Raw genomic sequence first — 12,361 nt, forward strand, 5'->3', positions numbered from 1 at the left:
CCAAGTATATCTAGAAACAAGTTACAAACTAAAAGATTTTGAGCTCAGGAAAAAAAAATTGAAGAAAAGAGTGAAGGAAAGGGGCTTACACTACAATAATCTCATGGATAAATAATGAAATTTTAGATGTTTATTACAATGTACTTCCACTCAAACCCAAGGGGTAAAATATGGATTATTTATAGCATGATGAAGCAATTATTGCCACTCGCTAAGAAACAGAATCATAGAAGCCTAGTATTGAATGAACCACAATAAGAGCATTTGTGGTAAAGCCAATGGAAGGGTGTAGGTCCTTTCTTCTCACAATCATTGCATAGTATGACCTGCAATTCCTTTCACAGTCAATCAAAATATATACTGGAGCCATCATAAAAGATAGAAGTAGAGTATGAGAACTAAAAGAGCAATAATGAACCTGAGTTTTTCCAGCATACTCATCTGGAATTTTATCTTCAGCCAACAATGCATCTAACATTCTAAAATATACCTGCAAGACATTTAAAATTTAGGAGCTTCAACACAACAGCTATTGGAGACAGTTCAATTCATCAAGATATCTGAATCAAATAAATGGGTCGACTGACTCTTCTACAGCTAGAAAGTGCTCTTCAAACATATAATATAATCATGAAATTTCAGTGGAAATTTTGAAGTAGTTAAAGGTGCGAGATGCATGAGGCTTTCTGTACACTAACTGTTCTATTTCCCAGCCCATAGCATGTATGTCTATAGACGTGTACATGAGGATTGACCCTTTAATTACACGGAATAGGATTCTCTTCATTTCATAGTCCATATTAGATTTTGTTGTATCTAACAGCGTATATAGTGTTACATAATTTAAAAATTTTAAATGATGTGACAACATATTCACCATGTGGCAATATATATATACCATTAGATCTATGAAATCTAATATGCCCTATGAAATAGAAAAGGTCATGTATGAAACTCCAACACTCGAGACATTATGATATATGAAGTAGGTATAGATTGAGCTAAATTTGACCCAAAAGATATTAGCTTTTGGTTAATTTACTTCTTATCTTATGGCTTGATTTCATCCAGACAACCATAGAGAACAAATTACTCAGAGAGAAAGGTTACAACAAAAAATTTTGATTCTTGGACTAGAATGGCTTTAGCTTAAAATAAACTTATTCAAGATTAAGATGTCTTTAAACTTGTTTAAAGTGAATTCCAAGTTCTGAAAATTTAGCTGATTTTTTTTTAGCATGTTCAAGATGAAGATGTTTATAAACAGTTTAATATTAAATGTAAAATTTTCCAGAAACGATGAGTTTGCAGCAATATATTGTTAGCATGAAAGTTGCTGAACTGATGAGAAAGGAAATATCTAGTAACTGACCTGCATGTCTCCAAGTGACTTGCAACAGATTGGGCAGGTATAGTGACTACAGGTGTAGTCCTAGCAACAGAAACAGAGCACCGGTAAAGTAGCATGAATATTTCCAAAATGAAGAAAAAAGAAGAAGTTAAGTACTCTAAGAGCTAAGTACCTGAAAACATGTTGAGTGCATTAAATGACCACATGGAAGGGCCTTCACTGGAGAGCTGGATGTGAAGATGTATTCGTGGCATATGGGGCAGTTATCCTCTAAACATTTCTCCCTGCATATATGAGCTGAAAGAGAACGTGACATACAAGCATTGCAATTCATGCAGTGGAAGTAGTCAATGCCCAATCCCTTCCCAACTCGGCACAGGTTACAGTAAGGGCAGTGATAGATTTCTCTGTTAAACAACCTTTATATTAGATGAGAAGTTTAGGTAGCTAAAATCAACATAGCCAGATAGGTCATGCAAGGTAACATTATAGCCAGATAGTTCATGCAAGGTAACATTAAACTTATCCTAAATCACTGTCATTCATTTAAAAACACACACACAGACTTGTTGAATTGGACAATACAAAAAATTATATATAATTATAAAAAGCAAAAGCTAGAAATTATACGATACATTCTTATAGGATCATTGTGGTGGTTAAAGCATTGAACTAAGATATCATGAATACAAAAAGGTAACCAGGTTATCCTACTGTTTGCTTTCAATTATTAGTAAATAGTAATGAGTAGGGTTAAAATCCTGTACATATCCCATTTTTAGCTACTAGCTGCAAACTGTTAGGCACACAAAGTCTCAATTGAATTTGTTGATTTCGCATTCATATAATTATACTACTTTATTTAGCATGCCGCACTTTGATTAATCATGAATGCGGGATCAGCATAAGACCTGTTGCAAAATGATAGTTTATGACACGTGTAATTTTAAATATTGAAGCTGAGAATTGAGATAAACTCCAAGTTATAACTACTCATGTCGTTTCCCCATATCTGAGATGTTGCAATCCTTAACATATTGATATGATGCAACCATGTTAGTGCTATTTCGAAATGATAATTCATCCTTGAGGCATCTCAACTTTAATATTCATCCTGAAAAACAAGCAATTTTAAATTTTCAAGTGTCATAACTGACAACATTTGGAAGCTCTTATGCATATAATCTTCTAGGGAACTAAAAGCCTGACCAATTATTAAGTGACTATAGAGTTCATTGGTACCTACTTAAAAAATCTGAGTGAGATTCATTTGGCTGCAACCTAGTGCACTTATAAAATGCTGAGCATCACTGAATCAGTTTTGTGTATCTCTCGTTCGGGTAATAATGCAAAAGAACTGTTTCGTCAAATAAAATGATCAGTAGCGGGGAGATAATGAGCTGTCTCATATATATAAACTGGTTAGACTTCACCATCCAAAATTAAAGGTTTGATGTCCGCAAATAATCTCTGGTTAAGTCATGTCCACTGCCAGGAATGCTTTTTATTTTTTTATCTTTAACAATGAGGTCCCTGTATGGTATTACATGGTGTTCATTTATTTTTTAAATAAAAAAGTGAAAAAGGAAAGAAAAAAGAAAAGTTGTTTGGTAACGCAAAAGAATAACTAATAATCCACTTACCAAATACCTTTTCAATTTTAAAATAAATTGTGGTTTTAACTGACAATAAGTCCAAATGGTGCTTTAGGCTAATCATTGCAACCCCTCTCAAGCTTCTTTCCAGAAATCAATAGTTTTCTTGAAAGACATATTAAGCAAAGAAATATTAAGTAAATATATTTTAAGACAATATTTTTGGGTCTGTTTTTCTAGTTTCTATTAATACTATAAAGGTGAAGCAACACAAAAATCAGAATTTCATTGCATAAAATTGGGATACTGAAGTAGGTCGATCATACTGCATCACCTTGCATCATCAAATAACTTGCAGATCTTGCAATAATATCTTGCCATGGATAAATTATCACAGGAAACAGTGGAGCATTTCGGCCCAATCGGTTGAATTTTCAAGCACTTCATGCACATCATCTTTTTAATAGATTTCCTGTAATATAAGAAGCAGTGGCAAATGTGATGAAGAGAAATGAAAACCTCAAAAAATTACAAGGTGAAAGTAGAAATCGCTCACACTGACATACCTATCTACAGAATGGTCGGCCACCTCATCATGGCAATGTCTGCATGTATAGAGCTGGTTGCAACAGGCAGCAAAAAGCTTACAGCTCCTCTTGTAGTGTTTGCAACCAAAGGTTAGTTTGAGAGGATCCCGATAAGATGGAAGGTGACCAGGAATATCTTCCCCATTACTTGGGACAGAATGAGATATCTGTTGTCCAACAATCCAACGGCTGATACACGATGGACACCACTGTCAAATACCATAAGCATGTAGTGGACATATAGGCCATGAATTTGAATATTTTGATTTTGCTAATGGAATACCCTATGTGCCATGAACTCTTACGTGCCTACCTATTATACTTCCAATAAACTATCTTGCCAGTATCCTCAATGATGGCCTTACTCCCTACTCATAAGGAGAAGAAGAAAAGCTTAAAAAGGTTATAAAGAAAAAAAGATATGCATAAGACCTACCTCATTAGCAGATTCTGGATTATATATGATTTTTTCTGCAGATCCAAGGAAGAATCACCGGATACTCTTCTTATTGCAGCCTCCAGATCTTCTTGACTTGTTGTTAGAAGGTGTTCGCAGTGCCAAGAGTTCTTTGGTCCTTGAAACAATTGATCCGATTTATCCGTATGATCTGTGACACCTGTTACTTCATTGCGTCTCTTCTTGTCACTGTCACTGAAAAGTTTTGTACATTCTGAACAGTCGTGGTTATTTTGATCTATATTGAGGACCTTTTCTTTATCATCCACATTGCAGTTTCTAAATGGCTCAATATTTTCATCAACACAATCTCTTTGAGGAAAATCACTGCTTTTTTCAAGCGTTCCTCTTTTTTGTTTGTCAAGGACTTCTTTAGACAGATATGTTGAAATAATCTCTAGTGGATCTGCAGTGCATGAAGGGGAGATACTTGATTCCTCTGGCACCTTTGCTATATTATATCCTTCTGACCATTCTCCTAACCAATCATCAAACATTGTACATTTTGTAGCCTTGCGCCATAAGGACATCGTAACATGCTGTTCTTCATCTGTTAAAGATGCCATCAGCCAGGGTATCATATCTTGCAATACTTCTGCACTTATTCTTCCAAGAATGCGTCCTATGATCTTTTCTTGCTCATCAATGGAGAAGTTTTCTCTAAATAAGGGCCAAAGTTCAACTTCTTCGCGGTGAATATGGTTGGAGAGTAATTTATGCATTGATTTGCACATGTTATGCAGCCTCCCACACAGCCGGTGATGCTTCACCATTCTCTGATCCAGTGTATTAGAATCAACACTAGAAACTGAAACTTGCAATTCATACATCTTGTCTAAAATAAGTGAAATTCTACTGAAGTGGTCAACTTCCAGTTTGTGGTCAATGGTATAGGAGTGGCTAATGTTTGGTACTTTCCCCTTTGCCTCCAAAGCTGGAAAAGCAACCTCATCCTCTGCGTCACTATGGATCTGAAACAGAAAACGTATGAGATGGAAGCGCCGACGGAAATCCATGAGGAGGCCTACATTGTCAGCCAACTGAGCTGAGCCAAAGACAAGGTACTCCAAATCGTTCTTGAGAGCTTTGTGGAAGAAAAAGATGAGGTCCACTGGTTTTGATTCATTGATAATGGAACTAGAACAACTCTTATCACCAGGAAAAGGATGCACCATCTTTATTGTTTTGGGGAAAAATACGTGCAAATTGATTGCACTGGAGTACGAGGTCTCATACTTCTTTGCAGTGTGGGGGCTAGAAGATGAAGAAAAACAGTTCTTGCCCTCAGTTGGCCTAGGGTTAGATCCTTCAGGAAGTTGCATATCTGAGTGTAAGGAAGAAGATCCAGAAGTTTCCTTGATTTGCTCAGATAGAAAAGAGCATCTGTTCTTGAAAATGTTCTGCAAATCCTCTCTGAATTTTTCGATAGAGATCTTTCCTGAATAACCAAGTTGAAACCACTTCCGTATGAGGGATGCAAAAGATTTATTTTCAAAAGAATCTCCCTGCTTTATGCTGCGAAGAATGGACCTGGATTCATTCCTAGATAAATGAGCTGAAAACCAAGTAATTGCGCACTTTAGCAACCCAAGTGGCATTGTATTAAGGCTCATGTACATAAGTCGCTGTTGCATTTCATGGCAGCATTTCTTGCTAATAATTGGAAAGACCTGTTAAAAACTGGAAAAATTGTCAAATGACGCAATATGGAAAACATTTTGTGAATAACTTATCTATGACAGGTTTTAAGAGGGACTTCTGGAAGTCATTGCACAATACCCATTGCAAATGGAACATAGTTATCACCAAATGCTCAATATGACTAGTAATGGTTGAATTACCCCCTTCACATGCTATATAATGACAACAAAACTAGAAGCAGTTTACCTCCCTCGCTTGAAAGGCAAACTGTTTTCTAACTCCCAGCACGAAAGACTCAAGCTTTGTGAAAAGCTTCTCCAGAAACTTGCACAAAGGTATACCATTTTGGCCATTGTATTGTAGCAGCAGCTGTAGACCTTCAATTTGACTTGCAAAGGGAAATTCTTCAATGGAGGGAGACAGGCAGCCATTGGCAAGTTGATTTAATACAGGGTAAAAAAATTTCTTCAAGGCATTGCTGTAAATTACAAATTTTCCGCAGAGAATTACGACACGTGAACAAGAAAGAGATATTCTAATCAGCAGCCTGATCAAGTATGTTGTGTCTGTTAGAAGGAAGTGCTTCAGCAATCATATTAATTACCTGTAGAAGCTAAGGATATCAGCAAGAAATTTTAGCCGGATGATTATTAAATGTAGATTTGAAAAACTGCTTGAGCTTCTTAATTGGTATAGCTCTTCCAGAATTTCTTGAAAATCTTTCATGATGGCACCATGCCAAAGACTAAGACAATCAATCGGATTGTTTCCGACATCTTTTTGGATACAACATGCTTTTATCCAATTCCAATTTTCACAAAACAAACTTCGAGATGAATGCAATTTGACTATCCTTCTCATATCTGCAGATCCATCAGGACATTGAACACCTTTTACAGTCCTAATGTGGATACCAGAGGAGGGTTGATTATTGTTTCCAAGCCAAGAAACCACCACCTTCACAAACATATTTGAACCAGTCACATTCAGAAAGTTGAACCAAATTGAGGTGAGAATTTAGCTGAGAGTCTACCTCTTGCAATGATTTTTCTCTGGGTACAATTTCTTTTATACAATGAGTAACATCCAGTTGTTCCTCCGGAGAAAGAAAGGAGATCATCCATGGAAAAAATTCTTCTATCAGCATTACTGGAACACTACATATGAACTGCCACACAAGTGAACCCTGTTCTTTGGAAGAGAATTTCTGCATCAGCAATGGAAAAACCTGTACCATGCACATTAACAACACAGTCATTTTGTATATTGCAATGTTAAGTACAGAGAATACAACTATGAATCTGTATGAAACAACAAGATTCGGTATTACTCAAAATAAATGCTTGAAAAGTGCAATCTTGAATATTCATTAAAGGATCCAATATAAAATTCATGCATTGTAAGAGCATCAGCCACCAAAGCTACTCGTAAATTTAGGATTTCTGCTTTAACAATGATCTGGGGGAACTTGATGGCACTGGCTGCTGACTATTTCAGTACACAATGAGGCTAACAGCACCAATTGGCATGATAGACTAAACATCCTTCTTAAGACCCATATATTACTTGATTTTAATGCTGCATGCAAAACTTTATGCCACTTTACCCCTAGGGTCAGCACAAGTGGCTGGAGACCCTCCCCTCCCCTCCCCTTGCGACCACTAACTTATCCCAAAAAAAAGAGGAGCGAATAGTAGACAATTTGGAACTATTAACAAGATAACTTTAAAATACTAAAATCATGACACAAATATATGAAACATGTCCTTTTTAACATGAAAAAACTAGATGGACCCCAAACAATGGTAAACAGTGAATATCTCAATCCAAACACCAAAGTTATGACTGAAAAAATCCAAGAAAGCATAAAGTAATCAACACAAATATTTTGATAACATAGTGGAAATTTTTTAATAACTCTTCAAAACAAAAAACCACTATAGGGGCCAGTGAACCTCAAAGGAATTCCACTAGAAGATTAAAGTGTTACAACCAATCTACTCATAAAACCTCTATAACCTAAACACAGGCTTGCAGCCCCAGCAAAAGATCCGTTTGCCTCCCGCTGCAGTGGCTTCACAACTCTGGCCTTCTTCTATGGAATCTCCACGAACGAACGAACTCGCTACAACCAGGAACTCCGATGGCTGAAGCCGCGTTGAAGGTTTTCTTAATGTGGTTTAATGGTAACAAAGAAGGAAAGGATTAATCTCTGATTTGGCTCCAAGTGTTTAGGTTTCTCTTCCAAGTGTATGTAATGACCGCACCCTCTCTCATTGAAAATTGTGCCTCAATAGGCTTATATAGGTAGGGTAAAACCTAGATTTCAAAACATAAGTTGGCTGAATAAAAAAAGTCTTCCACTCATTGAATTGATCAAGTATCGATCGAATTGTAGGGTTTTAGGATTGCATATGTTCAACCGATCAAGTGTCAATCAAAGTGTTGATTGAACTCTTGGGTTTTAGTATGTCCCTTGATGCACATCTTCGATTGATCAAACTCTCAACTCTCAAGAATTTGTATGAGAACTTGTCACACTGGTTCAATCAATCGAAGTCTTGAAATCTTCAATTTCAGCCTTCTCTTTTTTGATAAGTTAAAAATAAATAAATAAATAAGAGAAAGAGAGAGAGAGAGAGAAAGAAGGCTGAAATTGAAGATTTCAAACATTTAACAAGACTCAACCCTAATTTACCCATTACAAAATATAACGTAAATACCATGTTTTGGAACATGAATTTGCCAACACGTAAAACTTAACACAACATTAGTATAAAAAAATTATGATCAACAAATGGTCAGCCATGCCACAATAACTGGAAAGCTTGTATTAACTTATGATTATTAAAGCATGTCCTTTTCCATAAACCAATCTAGGAACCAAAACAGATTGCAACCAAGTGAGGAACAATAGATTTCACAAGCCAAAGAGTGTATCAAAAATAACCCTAACTCAGAGATAATAGACAAAGCAACTAAGTAATCTAGTGGAGCAGCATTATCAATGATAAAGTACCTGCTCTTCTTCTTTCACCATATGCTGGCAAATTGAGGCCTGAATGGTGCTGATGGAACAAATGAGTTCTTGAAAAGCCTTGGAAATATTACATTTTTCCTCCAATAGAACATCCAAGCAATGAAAAATAGAATCAAAGAGGTCATCAATGCTTTCATGTTCCAGTGAATATGTGCATGCCACATTTTTAACATGTACATCAAGTGCAATAAAGATAACCTGCAAAAAAAGAAAAAAACACAAGTTCTAATCAAGCAACCATAGACATGAAAAGGAGTACAAAAAAAAAACAAAAAACAAACAAGGATTAAAAGTTGCAGTGGATATTATAAAAAGATTTTTCATTCCATAAAAAGATCAAAACATCCATTCTCGAACTTAGATTTTTGTTTTCTCATTCTCTTCATTTTCTTGGTAGATCTCTGATTTGTATTTTCAACAGCTTATAGTGATGATATGGCTTGAATTGGTCAGGTTGGTGCATAGAGCACCATATGCCACACCCACACCATATCATACACTACGTACGCCGACTTGCTCTAGCTGACAGTGGGAGATAAATATATTCGAATTCAGCTTTGTTTGTTTTCTCTCGAGCTGGTGTGTGTCTTGTGAAGTTATTAAGAGAAAGAAACTATCTTATCCTTGAAAATTGAGAGAGATTGAGCTTTGATTTAAGTGGTTATCTTGCGATTGTTTTGCTTTATTTTTTCTATTTCTATTTTGCATTAACCCACTATAATAGACTGAACTCACAATATATACGGATATATTAATTGAATTTGAACTAATGACAAGTTCCAATTATTTGGAGGCAGAAATTTGAAACATCAACATTCTAAAATGAACTGATTCTATATGAAGTGCTAATTTAAAGAGTATCTCCAGTAAGAGTTTTCATTTTATTACTCAAAATACAACTTTTTTTCATTTTAGCTACTAGTTTTTTACCACACACTCCAATAAGAACATCTATTTTAACCATCTACTCTAATTAAATATTATTTTTTAGTATTATTTTATTAGTTTTTTATCATTTCCTTGTATTCCCCATAAAAAGAGATAAAGAGAGAAGAAGAGAGAAAAGATTAAAAAAATAGAAAGAAAGAAAAAATATAATAAAATATTACTTACAAATTGCTACACTAATAACTTGTAAATATGAAAGTTCACTGTTACAGTAGTAGGAAAACCTTCTATTTTACAGTATTTGTTGGAACAAGAAAAGTTAATAAAATAACTAAATTTAAATAAAAAGCTAATTTAAAAACACTGCTTGAGATGCTCTTACTGATTTATGTCTAATTGATCGAGAGGGTATAATATTTTAACAGCTTAACAAAAACTTATTTTCGATTAAACTGCAAATATATCTGCCTTCACTAATCTACAAGTAATAAATGAGACATCTTGTGACAGATAATATTTAAGCTGCTTGATTGTTTGCCAAAGCAAATCTAACATTGCAGAATCAATCACAATTTTTTTTTAAAAAAAAAGTGCCATCACTTTGGCATTTCGATCTGATAAAAAGAAGATACCAACCTCTAAGCTATGACAATGATTGTTATACTAATCCATGCAACTTATTATATGTCAAAAGTCAACTTTCTAGTTGTTAGCACGCATCACGAAGCACGATGCTCCCTCTAGCTATTTACAATACACAATTTCACCTCTTTCAAATCACTAAATTCTAAAGGCTAAAGAACCCATAACAAAGATGAACAAATATATAGTATAGCTATGGGAAAACGAAGGATCAGGACCAATAATAACATAAAATGGATGATTCTCAAATATTTGGAACCCAGAGCTAAATATGAGTGAATTTTTAATTAAACCCAAAAATAGTGCTTTAGACGTGAGAAATTAACGATTCTCCTTTTTCCATCAATTTCTTTTTCATTCTCTTTTTCCCCCACAAACCACAACAAAAAGGCAATCAACCCCAAAACCAGTGCCTGCCACGTGTCTTTTAACCACAAAAAGGTATCCCTATTCTCTTCCTACTTTCCAAAGTTTAAAACTTTCTTTCTTTTCCTTCATTTTCTTACCGACCAAACAGAGTGTAACAAACCTAGAAAAAACCAAAATAAGGAAAAACTACCTCATCTTCCGTAGCGCTGTGGTATTTATACACAAGGTTCAGAAACTCGAACCTCCCCCGGAGCTTGAGCACCAGCTCGCGGCCGTGGGATCCGTTCTCCGCCACCTCCGATGCCTTCACCGCATCGCGGCGGAGCTGGGCGAGCTCCAAGCGCAGAGCCTTGTGGAAGCAAACGAACAAGAGAATGGGCGCGTCGGCGAGCGGAACACCAGCCAGAGGCTCCGCCACTGGGAAAACGACGTCGTCATCGTCGGCTTCCATCTACCAGTAGAGGATCGCCACCACCACCACCCACCATGAACGCCGAGAAAGGAGCGAGGAAGGTTTCGCATTGGGAATTTAAGCCCCCAAATCCAATCTCTCTCTCTCGGTGGCGTTTGGTCTCTGTTTGGAAGTTGAAAGCCTTTTTTTTTTCAATTGTTGATTATTTTTTTATTTATTTTTTCCATTAAAAATTCTGTGTATGTTTTGGTTTCGCCGGAGGGCGATGGAGACGTTGTACCTAATGATTAACGGGACGAGGGTTTGTTATTTTTGGCGGTTGACAATGATGATTGATGGGGCAAGCGGCCTAATGGCGCGTGCTGTGACGCTCTACCATATATATTCAACCGTCTAAATTTAGATTAGCAATTTGTGTTTATTAAAACATTACTATAAAATTATCAACTACTTTAATTAAAAATGTTAGATCTTTTAATTTTAATTCGTTAATTTCGTCTTAAATTTGTGTCGGATTTAAGAATTATGTAAAAATTTGTTAGCCATAAATATCGCATATCGAGTCTGAATCGTATTGAAACGATTAACCTCGAGGTTCAAGTCACCCAAAATTTTAAAAATGTCAATTCTATGTATTTTATGACATGGATCCTCCAAAATTAATTTTTAGCCTAAAAAAAAAATAATCTTTTTTAGTTTTGTCTCCTCATCTTAAAATTCTAGTTAAGAATATAATTTCACGTCAAATTACTATTTTCGTGTCAAAAACATCTAACCTTAATCTTACCAAAAATCTTCCATGCTATTCATATAGTAAGGGATGTGTCATGTACGCGGCGAACGAGAGTGTGGGTTGGGAAGTCTCCTCTCCCAATTGTTTAAAATTTCCCGCGCTAGAAGCAAATAATTAATCGGATTATCTTAATGGGCTTCCACGTTTGCATAACGCATACTAAAAGACATTGGGTTCGGTAAGTACCGCAAAGAAGGCCTAGTCCATGCCGTCCGTACGTTGTCCTCACGTGAGCTTGGCAACCTCAAAGTGTCCACACTCCGGCGTGTGTCCACCTTGGACCCAGCACGAGCATTCCTCGTTCTGACACATGGAATTATCTGCCCTGTCAGCATGGGCCTTGTCTTCCAACTAGGTGACTCAGCTTTTGTATAGTGGACTAGGACTATGATCCACTACCAACTAATATTTTATTAGAATCAACCAAACCTACAGGTTAAGGGTTGGGTTTAGGGCCCAATACTCTTAGAATGGTTTGGGCTCAACTTGGCTCAAGCCTACATGTGCACCACTAACCCAAGTAAAGTGCAAATCAATTCCAAGTTTACCGAGGGTGTGGTTTAGTAGCATTCGGTTTGTATCAATG

At 36.1% G+C, this 12,361-nt stretch overlaps 1 protein-coding gene across 1 annotated transcript; it reads right to left on the reverse strand.

Moving 5' to 3' along the window:
• Window positions 1-114: 114 nt before the first annotated feature.
• LOC132176041 (zinc finger protein BRUTUS-like At1g18910) lies at window positions 115-11,060 on the reverse strand. The gene is made up of 13 exons (XM_059588154.1): window positions 10,761-11,060; window positions 8,651-8,869; window positions 6,665-6,859; window positions 6,459-6,588; window positions 6,236-6,407; window positions 5,878-6,109; window positions 3,970-5,660; window positions 3,513-3,722; window positions 3,281-3,418; window positions 1,524-1,758; window positions 1,373-1,432; window positions 419-490; window positions 115-326 (listed from the first exon to the last, which is right to left on the reverse strand). The coding sequence occupies exons 1-13, from the start codon at window positions 11,019-11,021 to the stop codon at window positions 225-227; spliced, it is 3,717 nt and encodes a 1,238-aa protein (XP_059444137.1). The 5' UTR covers window positions 11,022-11,060; the 3' UTR covers window positions 115-224.
• Window positions 11,061-12,361: the final 1,301 nt, after the last annotated feature.

Source organism: Corylus avellana, chromosome ca3 (assembly GCF_901000735.1).
Source record: "Corylus avellana chromosome ca3, CavTom2PMs-1.0".
NCBI classification, from domain to species: domain Eukaryota; kingdom Viridiplantae; phylum Streptophyta; class Magnoliopsida; order Fagales; family Betulaceae; genus Corylus; species Corylus avellana.

What these genes read in the sequence shown, in the direction of transcription:
- LOC132176041 (XM_059588154.1), bottom strand. Translation starts at nt 11,021, where the DNA reads ATGGAAGCCGACGATGACGACGTCGTTTTCCCAGTGGCGGAGCCTCTG. An exon ending in CAAATTGCATTCATCTCGAA is followed by an intron (nt 6,408 to 6,458) that starts GTTTGTTTTGTG and finishes GTATCCAAAAAG; the next exon opens with ATGTCGGAAACAATCCGATT. An exon ending in TGCACTCAACATGTTTTCAG is followed by an intron (nt 1,433 to 1,523) that starts GTACTTAGCTCT and finishes TTCTGTTGCTAG; the next exon opens with GACTACACCTGTAGTCACTA.